At 37.0% G+C, this 18345-nt stretch overlaps 1 protein-coding gene and 1 long non-coding RNA gene across 6 annotated transcripts in view; one reads left to right on the plus strand and one right to left on the minus strand.

Moving 5' to 3' along the window:
* LOC113619864 (uncharacterized) overlaps window positions 1-9553 on the plus strand; it is a 12641-nt gene extending 3088 nt beyond the window's left edge. For 2 of the 4 annotated variants that reach the window (XR_003432563.1, XR_003432564.1), the window contains exons 2-4: window positions 2278-2335; window positions 3615-3909; window positions 8715-9553. This is a non-coding gene — a long non-coding RNA (uncharacterized LOC113619864). Of the gene's footprint in view, window positions 1-2277; window positions 2336-3614; window positions 5620-8714 lie in introns of those variants that run through there. The other 2 variants (XR_003432566.1, XR_003432565.1) reach the window with 2 other exon arrangements.
* LOC113619863 (protein NipSnap homolog 3A-like) lies at window positions 4689-14924 on the minus strand. Of its 2 annotated transcripts, none has more exons than XM_027105329.1 (6): window positions 14710-14873; window positions 11746-11956; window positions 9727-9885; window positions 8110-8259; window positions 5698-5784; window positions 4689-5607 (listed from the first exon to the last, which is right to left on the minus strand). In XM_027105329.1, the coding sequence occupies exons 1-6, from the start codon at window positions 14767-14769 to the stop codon at window positions 5531-5533; spliced, it is 744 nt and encodes a 247-aa protein (XP_026961130.1). In that variant the 5' UTR covers window positions 14770-14873; the 3' UTR covers window positions 4689-5530. The 2 variants fall into 2 exon arrangements, with proteins under 2 accessions (XP_026961130.1, XP_026961132.1); XM_027105331.1 differs by lacking the exon at window positions 4689-5607 and adding an exon at window positions 6953-7035 and having other exon boundaries at window positions 14710-14924.
* Window positions 14925-18345: the final 3421 nt, after the last annotated feature.

The following is an 18345-nucleotide window of genomic DNA, read 5'->3' on the forward strand; positions in this document are numbered from 1 at the left end:
CCCTATTTATTTATTTATTTATTTATTTATTTGCGGTACGCAGGCCTCTCACTGTTGTGGCCTCTCCCGTTGCGGAGCACAGGCTCCGGACGCGCAGGCTCAGCGGCCATGGCTCACAGGCCCTGCCGCTCCGCGGCATGAGGGATCTTCCCGGACCGGGGCACGAACCCGTGTCCCCTGCATCGGCAGGTGGACTCTCAACCACTGTGCCACCAGGGAAGCCCTATTTTTATTTTTAAAAATAATATTCTCTTCTTTTTCATGGGTTAAGTATTTCTATATCTGTGGACATTAATTACAGGTATTTATTTTAGTCATTGCTTTAGGTCTTTTTCCTGCATTATTTCTTTATCTTTAACGTTTTATTACATTTTCTCTCGTTTGATTCCTTTTCTCTCTTGTTACTAGGGTTTTTCCTATAATATTTTTATATTTGTGATCCTTGACTATCAGTTCATATTTTGGAGAGACAAAAAAAAAAAAAATTGAGAGCTCTTTGAGTACCTGGAGGGGCGGCTGTCAAACAGTGGGCTTCACTGTAGGGTTTTCTGACTGGGCTGTTTCATCACTGGGGAAATTGCCCCATTTGCCACCATGTGTAAGTCATTTCTCTTAGTTACCCCTCTGAGGAAACTTCCAGGATTCCCCCTGTGAGTTATAAGCCTTACTGCCAGTTTCCTATGACTGAGGAGGGTAGAATACTGAATATCTCAGTGTTTGGTTGGTAGTCATTCACATAATTTGTTTAAGACTAGTTTTGACACTTTCCTCTGTATCTGGTATTCCTGAATGTGGTTCAGCCTTTCAAGAATGTATTAAATAGGAAAGGCTAAAGTGCTGTAACAAATCGACACCAAAATGTATGTCTCAAACACAGTAGGATTTTATTTCTTGTTCTTTAAGATCTAAAATGGGTTTTCCTAATTGGCAAGCAGCTCTTCTGTATGTGGTGAATTAAGGACCTCAGGCTTCTCGACCCTGTGGCTCTGCCATCCTTAGAGCTCCATCATCAACTGCATCTAGTCAGCAGAAAGGGAGAGAGAATTTACAAGGGGAAAGTACTTCCCAGATAGTGAAGAGTAAAATGCATGACTGTAACTTAGAGAGGGAAGACGTTGCTAAGTGCTGAGACAGTTTCCTACTCACTTTCTCACAGGTTTTAATTATCCGCCAAACGCTGTGAGTTAAGCTTTATCTCCAAGTGAGAAAGGTGAACTTCTGAGAGAGAAGTAATTTTCTCAGGTTCACTGCTGCTCAGTGGCACATCCAGGGTTTAAAGCCAGATTTTAAAACCAGTTCAGTTTACCATTTATTTTAAATCAGTTGAGAAATCAATTCACTTTTTAATCTCTTTTAGCTTTCCTTGACCATCATGGATTGCTTTTACAGCGTCTTTATAATTTTTTATGCTTTATTTATTCTCAACATTGTATTGAGGGCCAGAGCGTTAATGCAAGGGGCTGATAGGCTGTGTCCAAACCCATGGGGCCTGCTGTCTCTTTTGCCCCTTGTTAGGTCCTTCAGGATATTGCCTAGGATTTTCCCATACACACTTTATGATTGAACCTCACATGTCCCTCTATCTCTTATGAAGGTTGACGGACACATGGTTTATAGCAAATCAACACTACACAGATTAAAATTCCTTCAGAAAATCATTCTGTGTTGTCTTTGCAAGATAGCTTAACGACATTAGTTGAAGTAGTCTTCATATTCAAGATGATTTTCTTCTTATATAGACACTGGATATTAAAAAATACAGTTCCCAATTTTCCCACTCTCTTGGAGTCATTGGAAGTTCGCACTCAGCACAAAATAAACATTGAAAATAGTTAGAGAAAAGTCATAATTTTACAGGCTGCCTTAGTATAAATTCTGTTTCAAAGTATATTTCATTGAATAAGGGTCCTGAGCCTGTGAGTGTTCTGGAATGAGACCTCTTGGTAGATTCATGTGACTAGAGTCTCGTTTGTGATTACCTCTTCAATGAGAGCTAGGCCCTCATTTGGTTGGTTAATTCTTTCCTCTTTCCTGTCTCGCTGACCTTCTCCTTCTTAAGAGGTTCTAATAAACATTGATTATTCTCAAATCATATATCCTATTCCTGTCTCTTTCAGAGAACATCAGTGATACCTATTTTGCAGACAAGAGAATATCAGATTCTAATGTGCCTGATATCATGTAGGAGCTGTCATGTATATTAATGTCTTTTACTTAATATTTTCTTTCTTATTCTCTTTCATTTCACTTTGTGAGGTTCATATTTCCATTTTACAGATTAAAACAAAAACAGCAACCTAGAAGCTCGGAGAGACTAAGAGACAAAGGTAACAAAGTAAGTTGTTCAGATATGGTTCATTCATTTTAATACTCCCCAATAATCCAGTGTTTGAGTATACTGTTGGCCTGTATCTGCGGGTTCTGCTTTAGCGGGTTCTGCTTTAGCGGGTTCTGCACCTGTGGATCAAAAACATTAAAAAAAAAAAGCCAGACAGTTCAAAGAGGAAAAAACTTGTATTTGCTGCCCACAGGCTACTATTTACATGGCATTTACATTCTATGTACAGCTATTTCCATAGCATTTGCATTGTAGTAGGTATTTTAAGTATTCTAGAGATGATGAAGTATAAGGAGGATGTGCATAGACTGTATGCAAATACTACACTGTTCTCTATAAGGGACTTGATCATGGCAGATTTTGGTATCTGCTGGGGTCTTGGAACCAATCCCCTGAAATACCAAGGGACATTTGTACTATAACTTTGTTATTTCTTCCCTATTGATTTTTAAGTGTTTCCATATGTTTATTTTATAAATAATGTTTCAGTGAGTAACTGGTACATGGGAGTAGCTGGCAGGTAAACATGGTCACCTAACAGTTTATTGTTTAAGACTTTTAAATACAAAGCCATCACTGGCACTTAGTGATCTTACATTAGGCAAGACCGAGCTCCAGTTAATACTTGAAAATGTAGTTCCTATATGTGGAGCATGTCAATTATTGTTTCTGCTTATCTCCTACAGCGTATCAGGATAGGTCACTAGGAATTCTATATGGGTATAATGGGTGTATAAGACCGTTCTTATAACAAGAATCTGTTAGAATTTTTGTTTCTGTTAGATTAATACGCTATACATTGTTGTTTTCGAGTTTACTTACAGCCAGAAGAATTTAACGTATTTGAGTAATTTCACACTAATATTTCTGCATTTATTAAGTTTTCAAACCAAAGTAGTCCTTTGTGTGTGTGAGAATTTACAAGCTGCTGCTTTTATGTCAAAAACTGAACCAAAATGAACTCCGTTAGGCTACTCTCAGACCTTTTTTAAATTAAATTAAATTGAATTAAATTAAATTAAATTCCATTTATTTATTTATTTCCGGGCTGGGCCTTCCCCAACCAGGGTTTGAACCGAGGCCCCCTGCAGTGGAAGTGCAGAGTCCTAACCACTGAACTGCCAGGAGATTCCCTCTCCGACCCCTTTCAATAGTTTCATTTTGGTACCAGACTTTTTCATGAACTCAGAGAAATCAGTTTTTCATTTGCACTGTCATTTTTTTTTACCTCAATAATGTTTTAACTCTGAATAAAATAATTTTATTTATTGAACAGGTATTTTCCCCTGGGCAATTCTTCAGATACTGCGTGTGTGCATGTGTGTGTCCGCCTTGATTGAGTCCTCAGTTGCATCAGTGAACTCTCAGATTCTCACTGACTTTCTCTTTGCAAGAAGAACACGTTAGTGGATGCAATCATGTCCATCTGTGTCATCTCTGCGATGTCCTCTGTCCCCGCCAGCTTTGTCGTGTTCCTGATCCAGGGGTGTGTCAGCAAATAGAAGCACCTGTAGTTCATCAGTGGAGTGAAGCCTGTCATCTACGGGCTCTCCAATTCTGTCTAGGACATGGTAAGAATGCTGGTCTGCCGCTGCTTTATAAACCTCCAATAGGGCTCTGGATTGGACGGATGAAAGGGCCCCTGGCCATCACCAGGAAATGTTCTAGCTAGTCCAAAGATGAATGAAAGAGGAAAAGGCAGACCCAGTTGTACACTTTCATGTGACCAAACACGGCCTTAAGCACACGGCTGATCTCACGCCAGAGGAAATCCGTTCCCACACACTGCAATTCATACCACCACCACCTCATTCCCTAAGTGACAACTTTTCAAAAAACTGAGGTGGAAGACTCTTAGTCAAAACTTAAAGCCAATGCTTCTAACATGTCTGATAGATTTTAGCCTTCAGAGTCAGGGTGTTCTTTGCCTTACTAGGAACTCATCTGTCCTTCAGATTCCTGAGGACCAGGTAAGTGAGAGGTGACCGTGCTTCCTGTTTTTCAGTTTTCCCATAGATAGCTAATTCCTAATTTATTGTTTTTGCAGTATGTTAGAAACATAAACTAACATAGCTGTAAGTACAAGCTACCAGGAGAGCCTAGAAGTGCCAAATCTAGTTTAAGAAGGCTGAGGCACTCAACTAAAGTAAAAACTAAAGTTGTTAGTAAGAAAATCCTAGTATGTCTGGGATGGTACTGAAGAAATCCTTGTAAGGTTACTAGCAGGCTATTTACTTGAGGTGACAATATTTACAGTAAAGACAGTACATTATTACTGTCTCATTACCTTATGGCAACACAACAATAGCTCCAGAGATGAGGATAAAAATATAAAACACAGTAGAAAGAATCAGATTGTATATATAGGCTTTTATTAGGGCAGACATTTCCATAATTATAAACCTCATTAAAACAAATAGATGACCTAACACAACACTGAAAATCAACTATACTTCAATTTAAAAAAAACCAATTAGATGACCAAGTATCTTTATTAAACGGTGATCCAAAATGAAGTAAAAATTAGTAAAATTAACTGTAAATGAAGACACTGCAAGCACATAAACCAATGAGTTATCAATGTGCTTTAATACCAGGACCTAATAACATTATTTTCCAAGTAATTGATTAATTATTATTGTAAAAACCATTATTAACATAAATGACACAGATGATACTGTACTTTTCTGTAGTAAAGAAACGTTTAATGGATTTTTTTATGGATCCCAATTGGTATTATATAGAAAACCTTACTGAACAAAAACTTTTATAATCTCAGAAAAAGACATGATGAAATGGTTGATAGTTTATGCATATAGTTTAACTATACTATCACAGGTATGGAAATGTAACAATCATTTGTATGTCAGAAAATGGTATAAAAGCAGAGGGTTGTCAAAATAGAGAACAAGAGATATTCTGAAACAAATGAAAAATCAAGATACTGTGTAGTAATGGCAACTATTTTTAATGTGTGACAGATACTGAAATACCAAGGGGAAAATGAACAGACTGTTTCCTGAAGTGGTGGTGACAGTGGATACAGAGTAGCTTTTAAAAAATGCAAGGGATATAGCAAATTAGCTTACCACCTCCTTCAAATCAAAGTGAGAATCTCTTGGAAGAATTTAAGCACCATTAACAGACACATCTTATGGCAGTTCATGCAATGCTTTGTATTTCCGTGGAAAACTATTTCAATGGTGAATATGACGTAGGAATCAGAAGCATATTTTGCTGAGACACTAGGTAATTGACACTTTCCCGAACTGAAAAAAAAATTCATAAGAAGGTATATAAAGTTGTTGACTAAATGAAATTTGTTCTAAGAATAACTCGTACCTAGTGAAATAGCTTACCAGCTGCCACAACTCTGGGATCCTCGTGAGACTGGTGTCTCCCAGCTGCTCGGCTATCCGCACTCTCGTTCCACCAAAGAACATGGACTGCAGAAATAAATAAACCAGAAATAGATTCTAAAGACTGTGGCATTGCTCAAATAAGAAAGACAGAAACATTAATCAGAAACTAAAAGTCCTGTTCTTTAAATCAAAATAGTGATTATCAAAAAGGTAGCACTAAGTATGTTAGTGATAAGATTTCAGAGGAGTCAAAGATTTGGGAGAGAAATTTATAAATTAATTAGTCAAACTGGTTTTATAGAAGAAGAAACAGAAGGATTTTACTTTATTTTGAAAAAGCAAGATTATAAAAAAGTTACGCTGACTACTGAATATTAGGCTGATGCAAAGAAGAACATTGAAAGTAGCTGAAACTTAACCACCCAGAGAAAACCTTTATTAATATTCATTGTATTTCTTTTAAAAGATGAGAAATATAAAATTAGGGTCTTACTGTATATTATACTTTGTAAATGATTTAAAAAAGTCAACAATGAGAAGTTTCTATGACAATGCTGTTAATCTTTAACATGTGAATTCTGCCCCATAGATGTAACAACATTTTATACCAGCCCCTTATTGTTGATTCTTTATATCATTCAAAATAGGTATTCTACAAAATACTGAAATAAATGTTCTTTTACTTAAATTATTTAAAAATTTTAAAATAATGACAATGTAATACATGTTGGCTGTATAGATTCTGGAAAATGCAAATAAATAAAAAGAGAAAGCAGGAATAGTTTCTAATCCTACCACCCAGAATTCACCACTTTGCTATTTTGGTTTATCTTTTCCATATTTATGTATATATGTATGTATTTTTACATTTTTATGTATTTAAAGACACACAGCATATATGTTTATGCTTATATGAGACGCATGATGTGTATGATGTATATGTGTGTCTGTTTGTGTATTACAAATATATACATAGTGTCATACTACATTGTTTCTAAAGTTTCCTTATTGTAAACAATGCTGACAAAAACTTCCTTAGAGCAGCACCTATCATGTATATTTATAAAAATAACAATGTCAAAGTCAAATCACTACTTACATTTATTGGGTGCGTCCTATGTGCTAGGCCTGGCTTTAAGCGTTTTGCATGTATTAACTCATTTAGTCTTCACAAGAATCCTAGGTGGTAGGTTATGATTATCATTATTTTATCAATGAGCAAAGTAAGGCACAGAAAGGTTAAGTAACTCACTCCAAGTCACAAAGTTAGTAAGCGGTGGAGCTGGGATTCAAACCCAACCAGTCTGGATCTCATTATTTCCTCAATGTAAACTCCTAAAATTAAAATTGAGAGAACCAAAGGGAATATCTTATATAGGTACAGTGTACATACTATATGTTGTCCAGAAATGATGCACTGATTTATACTCAGCATATTACTCTTCCCTTTTCTCCACTGAGAATGAATTTAAGATTAAAAAGTGTGCCTACTCATTTTCAGTTTTTTCTTATAAAAGTTATATTATGTTCATTATAAAAATTAAAATACCACTTAAAAATTATTTTCATCATTCAAGTGACCACTATATATTCTTTCAAATTTCCTTCCTGTGTAACTGAACACACCTATACAGCTATGCATATTTCCTAGAATACTGGCAAAAATAATTTTAAAATTAAGGCTTTTCATTTATATTGCTGAATTTCATGGTGGGGAATTATTAAGCCAGTATATGCTACACAGTAGGGGTACTTATTTTTTCCCAGCTTCCCTGGTACTATATCTATATAAGTATGTCTTTATTTGGTGAAAATGGCATCTCCTCATAGTCTTAATCTACATCTTCCTAAATATATATTTAGTAGTCATCTTGAATATATATGTATACACATATATACATTCACCTACATATATATGAATGGCACAGGAATAGAAAGACCAAAATGTTAACAGTATTATCTCTAAGTAGTGGAAAATGTTTTTTTTCCACCTTTGGTCATGGCCATGATATTTAATCTCTGTAAAAATATGTATTACTTTTTCATTCAGAGACAAACACTCTATCCCAAGTAATGTTATTTTTAAAAATCAATAAAAATATATTTAGAGGAAAAAAAAGATGAAGAACAGATTTTTCTTAGCCTCCTTGCAGTTTTTTAATTTTATCATTTTGATGTATCATGGAAAACAGCAGTTCAACATTTGGAAAAGCCTTCATAAGTGGTTAACATCCTAAATAAATATTACGTAAAACAGGTATTTTCAACCCTTAAAATGACAAAAAACCCTAAATATTTGGCAATAAAAATGAAATACATGGCATAATCAAAAACAGTGACAAAATACTGGAGGAACTTAGTAGGTCACCAGTACACTTTAAATTTCATAGAAGAAATGGACCACTGTACCTCTGTTGAGTGCTCCATATTCTGTATGGAAAACTCCAATTAGTTTTGAGTAGCCTAGCTCGACATGGGCATTAATTGCTCTTTTAAATGCGTCACCCCACAGAGCTGGCCCACCAGGTTTCATCTGAAAAGTTACCAGCTCGTAGACTCCTGGAATAGGGAGAAAATAAATTATAAAAGATATTCAAGAAATTTCTCATCAGGTTAGCATGGTTCCAGTGGAAGGCTAGTCTACATATACAGATTTGGAGGGTCAAACATAAAAATGTTTATGTACACATATTTATGATTTCTTTGCATTTCTTGCATTTTTCCTAGCTTTTATATTTAGAAAGTCTCCATGTTTAAGGGTGAGTTATTAAGCTTATCATAGAGAACAAAGAAAAAGGAAGCTATATTAAGCTATTATCAGAATGATTTTTAATCTATAAAATTAGTCATTTAAACAAATACTGAGAATTTATGATAGGATTAGGATTTTTGAGCTGCCTGAGTCTAATTCTAGGTAAGAAATGAATAAGAAAAGTATTTTCTGATCTCATATATTTCCTTCTTTCCAATTCTGAGAGGAAACACTTTTTTGTTTGTATAATTTCCCCCTACAGGTTTCCATTTCTAACAGGAACAGCCGGCAAACAAAGGACCCAAAGTGATATGTGAGATTTTTGACGGGAAAAAAGATGAAGAAGGTGGTTTTATTGTTCCTAAATATCCAGGTAAACACTTGAAAATCAGTCTACCTTCTGGTCAGAAGTATGGAGCAGGTAGAAAAAAAGAAACCAGGGAACAAGTAGATTTGAGAAGTAAAAGGAAAAAAAGTACAAAGCAACTAAAGAATTATAAACAACATAGAGGCAGATAACCAAGATGTGACACTGTTCTAGGAGCCACTAAGTTCATGTAGCCAGCGCTGAAGGCTGAGGGGAGGTCCAGGTGGATAGGATCCAAATAAGACATTTCAAATCTCTTGTCATCTAAGATACATTATGAAGTTGGGATTATGGGGGAAAGAAAACTTAAATTAGTTTATGCTTTCAAAAAGTCTGCCTTTGGTTTAAAATTGGGTTGAGGTAAATATTTCCCTTAAGTCAGTAAGAAAGTGAAATCAGCAAGAAGATAAATCTTTAATAATTATTTTCAAACTGAGGAATAAGAGGAAAACAAGTTAAACTACAGTAATTCAGCTTAACAGTTTAAATTAATCCATCCCCCCCAGTTTTACAAGCAAAGATACACTTACTGTTTTTAGATTAACTGTAATTTGTGTAAAAAAAAATACTAAGTTATGAGAAAATATCATACATTTCCCTTTACCTACCTATACATGTGTTCTGTGTTCTAGATCCCCAACTTCTCAACCTTTCTTCCCATGTAAACTTTTCATATTCATACCTAAACTTTAACAGCTTTTCCAAATTGGAAAAAAATTCATTATTTAATGCTCATTGTTTTAACTGTAAGCAAAGAGCTCAAATTCATTTTTATCTCTATAATCACAATATATTCCGATATAAAAACAAAGGATTACTTTCTCCTACAGAACTTTAGTTTTTATAGCTTAAAATCTTCAGTATGTTCTTCATTAAAATTCAGTGTAATTTAGAGAGACGAACTTACCTTCTTTGGGTGGTTTTTCTAATTTGCACCATGGCACCAGATAAGTAACTTCGCTCTCTTGTTTATCAGTGAGACCCATAATTGGAATGAGTAATTGTTCTCGCCATTCCTTATCATTGGCCAAGGCTTTCCGAACTTCAGTTTGATGAGCAAAATTGTCTATGGGAATAACAGGAGTAAGAAAAATAAAACTTTTTGATTTAAAATCACCTGTACACCTTTAACATATATAATATTGTATATCAACTGTACATCAATAAAAAAATAAAATCACCTGTACTATTTCTGGGTTTCATTCAATTTAGCAAACGTTTATTGAGGCCACATAAGGACAATATGTTATATCACTAGAGATACCAACATAAGTAGTTAGTTGCTCATGGTCTGAAAGGGGAGTGGCAATGTAAACAACCAATGATGTCATATAGTAATGGGCTTCATAGGTGCTACCATTTAGTAGGTAGTTGTGAGACTTAGGTAAGTTATTGAATCATTCTGTGCCTGTCTCTTATTCTGTGAAATAGGGATAATGATATAGTATCTACCTCCAGGGCTGTTGTGAGGATTAAAAGAATTGGTACATGAAAGGAGCTTAGAACAATGTTTGGCACCAAGTGAGTACTCCATATATATTATTTATTCTTATTACTTGAGGCATTTAAGTTATAGTGTTAGTCTAGAGAAAGACTGTTTCTTCGGTAGTGCTGGTGGTGGGTAGTCAGGTCAAGGTACAACTGAATTAAATTTAACATAAATGAAATTAAGATTTGCTTTTTCAGCCTCTTGAACAAACAGCTTCCAAAGAAACAGTGCTAATTCTTACTTATTGACACCATTCTTTTTACCCAGTACTGTTTCTCTTCTGTTTGTTACCCAAACAGGTATATACATTTAATAACATATAGGCCTAGTACTATATTTATTATTAGGGCCTAAGGTTAATGGTAAAAGAGTTTTCTATGGTTTATGCTAGAGATAAGGAATAACATCTATCTTAGAGCTTAAGTAAATTATATCACGATCTTACTAGTAATTTTCTTAATGGGACATAATTCTCCTTGTTGCACATTAAAGCATAAATTGTGTTTTAATGGGGTTTGTCCTATTACAACAGGGAAATCCTCTAAACTATGGCCATGTTAAATATAGAATGAGCACTTTTCACAATAATGTGATGAATATTAACTTTGGACACTATTATGACTCTTAACTTTGATGACCAGACACTAAATGAAATTATTAAAAGTTCTCTGGAAAAAAAAAAAAAGTTCTCTGGATATCATCAAGTCCTATGTGGACTTCAGAAAGATTAGACACTGGAGTAACAATCTGGGGATTCCTGTAACCTGTTCTTCGTTGTCTACTAAACCAGCAGTAAGTCAACTTCAATATGGGGAGAATTCTAATTCCTTTGCCTTTACTTCCCTAGAGCAGCATAATGATAGTGAATTCCCTGAAACCTTGGGGTATACTAACAAAAGTGGTTCCCTAAATTTAACAAATTATTCAATCTGAGTTGGGTGAGGCCTGGAAGTTAACTATTATCCCCATGAACCTCAACTAACCTAAATTAGAAATATTGAATTGTTTCTACTAACATCCTGATATCCAGTTGCAGATTCAACAATAAGAAAAAATAACTCTCCCTTTTATGATCTCTACCCACTTGGGCTCTTGCAGTCAATGCTTAAAATTTTTCATAAATGATCTGTACAGTGGACCATTCTGTGTTCTTTCTGAGCATTAAAGGCTAGTTCACAATTTCATGATTTGAAATATGAGATGTCACACTTTCCCAAAGATGATACATAGGAAATTGGGCAAAAGTTGTTAGAGGCACCAGTGGGAGAAGTAATCACTGAATTCATTTTTTGTTGTTGGTGTATTTGTTGTTCCTCTCTTTAAAAGTTGAATTCAACCTGCGTGTATTTATAGTAACATAGACCCAAGAGGTAAGTGTCATGTAACATTTAAAAGAGTGAAAATCTATACTGAATACTTAAGCTGGAAACATCATACCATACTTCCAAATATGAAACACTTTATCGATCCTGCCTCCAAGTTCTACACTCCAGAATCCAACCAGTTCAGAGTGAGCTGTCTGAAGATGTATGTTTTTCTTAACATTTTCCAGAAACTCATTCATCTTTGAAGGTTTAACGCAATAAGTAAGAAACTCATAGAATGTTCCATCGTATTGTCTGGGGCCTGTAGCAAAAGATGAACACACCTGAAGAAACATAAGGCAAATTTAAGTATTTGGGGACCTTAAGGCTTATAATATCATGTTACAACCAAATCTGAATCTGCAAAGAAGGGACACTCATTAGACTCATACTCCATGTTTGTACCTCTGTTGTCATCTCTCCTTAGAATTTGCTGAGAGATGTTAATAAAGATAAGTACTCTTAAGTGTGCTGAATATACAGCTACTGCTTCCTAGCAGGGGCGCCTTAGCCACCTTTTCATGAAAAGTTAATCATAAGAAGGCACTAGGGTCTTAATGAGAGTCCTTTATCCAAGAACTACAACTAGGATTCTAATTAATTACAAATGGTTTACCTTATTTATCCAATATTCTATCTTTAGTCAATACTATATGTGTTACAGTTATGTATTTAAATGAACTTTATAAAATATACAGGTGTTCTGGCAGTAATGATGGAAATACGTTTACTTGCAGAAAGATCTTCTTTAGGTTTTTTTAAAAAATGTTAAGTTTCAATTCAGGTCAAAGTATTTTCCAAATTCAATGAAGTACATCACTGGTAAGTAATAGAACTGGGATGTAACTAATGTTAAAGGGAATCCATAATCTATTAAATTGCACTATAACATGGTGGTAGACTGTATGAATTCTATAAAGGAAAAATCAACAGGTCAGAACTGAATCATTATTAGGTTTAATTATAGATGCAGTGTGAGAAGGGCATTTAATCCATCCAATTAACTAGGTTGATGGAAATATCCTTTAAGAACCATTAGTTCTTTTTGTATTAGAGGTATGGTCACTATATAAATTTTTGCTGTGTTTAATCTTCTGAGTCTTAGTGAACTTAACTTTAGGTAGGAAATTACCTGCCAGAAATTATCCTGTGAATGTAAATGTGTGTGTATGTAAATACGTATATGCACACGTGTATACACACACACTCATATGGCATTTGTGTTTACAATTTCATGTTATTGTAGTTTTGGATATCATGTGTTAATTCCTGAAGCTGATTAATCAGAATTATCTAATACAAATGTTGGTACAAACAAAGCTATGGACAAATTTGGGGCTTATGTTGACCAGCTGGTATGTCAAATGAAACCAGTAGGCTCCTTTCTCTGACATATTTTTGGTTATAACACACAATTGCCTATGTATGTGATTTAATTGTGCATAATGTCATATTTATAATTAGCTACTTGAGTTCATTCCACTCATGTCCCCTCTGAGTTATACTCCTATTGCCCAAGTGTCTAAGCTTACAATGAAAGCAGGTATTCCCACCAGAAACAACTGCAGCTACGCCTACTTTTGGTGGACATGTTTTTTTGTGTCATTTTAACCAAATTCTAATAAGACAATATTACACAAATAAAAACTGCTTGGTGTAATAGTTTAATAAGTATTATAAATAAAATATATCAGAAAATGAGCCAGTGGGTATTTGTAACAGTTGCTTTTTTAGTTGATTTTTCAGGAATTTGTATTGATACTTGGAAACAAGTATGTGGTCAAGGCACATAATTTTGTTATCTTTCACAAGAGAAAGAAACAAGTAACAAAGGAAGCCCAGGGAAAGCTTAAACAGCAGTTCAGCTAAGAATGTGTGTGCTGGGGGAAGTGATTGTTGTTGCAGGGCAGAAACTAGAACTGTGCTGGGAGAAGAATCATGAGTACTTCAAGCTCCCTTATATTCATGTCAGGGCTCATTTTCAGCAGCAATAACTTCCAAGTCACCTATAAGAGAGCATTTGATCGACATTTCGTAAAGTCAAAGTTCAGGATAAAGTAAGGAATAATTTTGGCCCTGCCCCGGTAGAGAGACTCAGGATAAAGGCTGTATCGCTAATCTTGCGTGATGGGGCCATTATGGCTCCTCTTTAGTCTTTACAGGAAGTCAGTCTCTATGTAAATCCCCTTCCTGTCCTATTGCTTGAGAAAGGAGTACAAACCTAAACAACAAAAGACAACAACAAAACATCTCTAGCTTAGATTCACAAAACAGGACAATCCACGACAGTTAAGGCCGAATCACAAAAATCTATTTTGTACCTTTCTCACTTAACTTTTTAAATTTATTTAATTCTTATTATTTTTATATGTCAATGCCAATCTCCCAATTCATCATTTCTCATTTAACTTTAATGAGGTTGTCATCATCATATTTTCTAGGAAGTTCCCGACCCTGCGTGACTTGGGCACAGACTGCAGGAGACAGTGGCAGCTGGGCAGATGCTGCACCACCTGTACCCTGGGCCCCTCTCTGAGGTTCTCTGCAAAATGCTCAGAAGTTTTATTTCATGTATAAGGGGGAGGCCTGTTCTCTTGCTAGCGTCAGGTTGACCTTTTTCTCCTTCACCCTTCAGTCTAGAGAGGCTTGTGGCTTGTCGAAAGTCAGTAGAAGAGGCTGGACCAGCGCCTGGCACAGGGACCAGCGCGGCGAGCCCAAAGGCGTGGGGCGGCAAGAACGCAGCAGCTGGCGTTTCAGGGGTGGCCTCAGGGCCGCCGGGCACCCAGGCTAGAAAAGCCCCCCATCCATGGTTGTTCCCGAGCAGGCCGTAGGCGACACAAGCAGCCGGTCTTCCCTTAAGGGCACCCTTTCTCCTGCGCGCTCCAGGGTCCTCGCTTCCAGGTGCTGGGACTTGCTCTACAAGTTGGCAGCAGCACAAGGCTCCCAGGTCAGAGAGCGCGAGTCGGGTGGTGCGCCTCCCGGGCCCTCCCCTTCCCTCTCCCAGGGATCATTTTGGGCGCGTCCCCGGGGCGGGTACCTGAGGCGCCAGGGTCCGAGCGGCCAGAACCTTAGTCAGGCTCTTTCCGAGGGCAAGCATGGCGCGGCTTCGAACGCCGAGAAGGGACGCGGCCGGGATTCTTCCTTAAACAACTCCTCCTGTGGCTTCCCGACTAGCAGGGAGCGACACCTGCACAACTGCAGGACGCAGGCTCGGGGCGGGGATCCGCGGGTCAGCTCCGCCTCACGCCCGGGGTTGGGGCGCGGCCGGAGAGCCCAGTGCGTAAGGCGTCCGCCCGGGGCCGGCTCCAGACGCCTTTTGGTGTCACCTTTCGCCCTTCCTGGCTCCTTTGTTTCCCCAAACGTTCTCACCCCCATCGTCAAGAGTGATATTAGAATTAGCTGAATGCTGAGGTCGTTCCTGTACCACCTGTCTGGACACATCGCCTCATCTCCAAGAGCTCTTGCATGCAATCAGTAAAAGTTCGTGTGTAGAATGAGAGTGTGTACGATCATTGGGAAGGCAGCATGGATGCGTGTGTGCGTCATGCTTTGCATTTTAAATCGCGGACGTGTTTGCAGCGGTCAGTTTTAGTTGGGTGATTCACGTGTAGCTAAAGACTAGTGATTCTTCCCTTTTGTTCATTAAGTGCATTTTCTCTCCCTATTGCCACCCCCAGTATGACCTTGTAAGGCTCCTAATAATGATTGTATTTCTCAGGAGCTCAGAGGAATGGGGGCCCCGAACTAGATTCGAAAATTCAAATTTAAATATATATAGTTTGAATCAAATAGTTTTTAAACCTTAAAAGCAAAACAGCAGACCTCTGATCTTGTCCTTCTTAGTCCTGAAATTCGTCCCCAGAGTAGTTAACTTTCAACATTTTCAGCTGTTTCTTGTAGAGCTTGTTTGTTATTATGTAAATGTCACTATATGCCTTTTCTGGTGTTTCTTGATATTTTCAGTTATAGATAGTGTCTGTTGCTTGGAAAATGAGGATTTAGGTCTGTTACATACCACTACCCCAAAATACACTTCCTTTCCTGCATCTGATAATGCTTACATTAAGAATAGTTAATTGTAACGTTATTAATTTGATTATATTGATGTTTACATAATTACTAATTACATTACCTTCTAAACATATAAATACACTAACTAAATCCAATTACACAATCATTACATTCATGCACACATTGAAGTAATATTGCTTATACTGTTAAGACTAGGGAATTATTACAAGGCTATTGTCTGTGGTTGTATTGTTTGTGCCTTTGCAAAGACTTTTGAATCATCTGTTGAGAGGAAGGGAGGCTTTTTAAAGTTAGTAATTCCAGAGGGTGATGAGTCAGTTTTTCTAGTGGATGGGCGTCAATATCTAACCAAGCAAGACAAAAAACCATCATCTGTGCCTGGACTGGATCCTTATGTTTATTTTCTGAGGCTTTTCCCCCCTAGAATTAACAATTCATTCCCTCATTCAACCCATATTAATTAAACTCCTTTATGCTTCAGGCACTTTTCCAAAAACTGGGGTGCAGAGGTGAACAAAAGTCAAAGTTCGTGTTCTCTTGGAGCTTCTAGGTTAGTGGAAACAAAAACAAATGAAGGAAAAATATGTCAAGGCTTAATAAATATCATGAGTAAAAACAAGTAGGATATGAAGAATAGAAAGTGCTGGAGGGAGGTAGCAGAGACTGCTAGCTATTTCCCAACAGCCATTCTTCTCCCACCCCACTTTTTTTGAAAATTAGCAATAGAACCCTTGCAGCTTGGTGCAGCCATGTGACTAAGTCCTGGCCAGTGGGATGTGTTAATGCATTTATGACCTACTGTAAGTGGTCTTAAAGCAGTGCAGGAGCGGTTCTCGCCCTCTTTGTTTCTTTCTTATTTCTACTTGCTGGAATTTGGAGTAATGGCTTGAGTTCTTGGACTATGAGGTAGAAACCACATGCTGAAGATGGCAGAACAAGAGAGAAGCAGCCTAGGTTCTGACACCATGGAGCACCATACTAGGAGCCCTGAACTGCCTATCTCTGGACTTCTTTTTTACAAGAGAAATTTTTTCTAGTGTAAGCCACTGCTTTGTGGCTTAAACCTATGATCTTAATAGGAGAGTGACTATTTCTTTTTCATTTGTTTCTATTATTTTCATTATACCTATCACTTATTAAACACCAAATTCTTTGCCTAAATAAATTTCCTCTCAATATGCTTAAACCCATTAATCAGCTTATTAGTTTCATCTTCTGGCATTATCTTCCGGGGATCCTTTGTTCTCTTGCTCCAGTGTGGGCTAATTGTTTTTTAAGACAGCATGGTAGTAATTCTGGGATCTCCTCTCACTGATATCCTGGGGGATCTCGTTTGCCTTGTGTTGGACCTCCTGTTGCCAGGATTTGGTAGCTTTTCTATTCGAGACTTGAATTTCTAAAAATGTTTTATTCTACCAAACCTCTTGATTCATATGTTGGTTGGGCATAAAATTCTACATTGGAAATAATGTTTCCTTATAATTTCAAAGGCAATTCTCCATTGTATTATAGCTTTTAGTAAGAAATTCATGGCATGCTGATTCCTGCTTCTTTGTATGTGACTTGTCTCTCTGTAAAATCAAGGGAAGGAGTCTGCATAGATTCTTCTCAACAGATTGTGTGAGTGATATAAAGAATATGAGTGTGGAGCATACACACCTGGATTTGAATTCCGGTTCTGGTACTTATTGGCTGTGTAACCTTGGGTAAGTTACTCAGTTTCTCTGAGCCTCTGTTACTTTGTTTGTTATTGGTGATAATTAAACTACTACCTAGGGTTGTAAGAATAATTAAACGAGAGAATCTCATTATAGTACTCTCCCATAGAATTAATCACTCAGATTAATTTCTGCACTGAACCCCCAGAATATTAGAACCAGGGGCATCATTGGAATCTTTCACTTTTTTAAGGATAAATTTCTCAGAAATAAATGCATTAAATTGTATAATTTTGAAACTGAAAGGGACACTAGAAATACTTTGTTGAAAGAAGTAATTTTACACTTTTATTTTGCTAGTGGTGCAAATAAGCTCCAAGAGGGCAAGTGACTTGTTGATGGTTACACAGTAATTTAGAGCTCAAGTTAGGCATAAAGGCCTTGTCGTTGGTCACCTGGGGTGCTTGCAGACAACCTAGCTCTTCATGTACCAACAACTCTGACCCCTACTAACTGTACCCCTCCCAATTCTCTACTCGTTTTTTGTTTTTTTTTTTTTAACATCTTTATTGGAGTATAATTGCTTTACAATGGTATGTTAGTTTCAGCTTCACAACAAAATGAATCAGTTATATATATACATATATTCCCATATCTCTTCCCGCTTGCGTCTCCCTCCCTCCCACCCTCCCTATCCCACCCCTCCAGGCGGTCACAAAGCACCGAGCTGATCTCCCTGTGCTATGCGGCTGCTTCCCACTAGCTATCTACCTTACGTTTGGTAGTGTATATATGTCCATGCCTCTTTATCGCTTTGTCACCGTTTACACTTCCCCCTCCCCATAGCCTCAAGTCCATTCTCTAGTAAGTCTGTGTCTTTATTCCTGTTTCACCCCTAGGTTTTTCATGACATTTTTTTTTTTAAATTCCATATATATGTGTTAGCATACGGTATTTGTCTCTCTCTTTCTGACTTACTTCAC

This window comes from Aethalodelphis obliquidens, unplaced genomic scaffold, assembly GCF_003676395.1.
Source record: "Aethalodelphis obliquidens isolate GAN/ISIS:26980383/991018 unplaced genomic scaffold, ASM367639v1 scaffold7, whole genome shotgun sequence".
NCBI classification, from domain to species: Eukaryota; Metazoa; Chordata; class Mammalia; order Artiodactyla; family Delphinidae; genus Aethalodelphis; species Aethalodelphis obliquidens.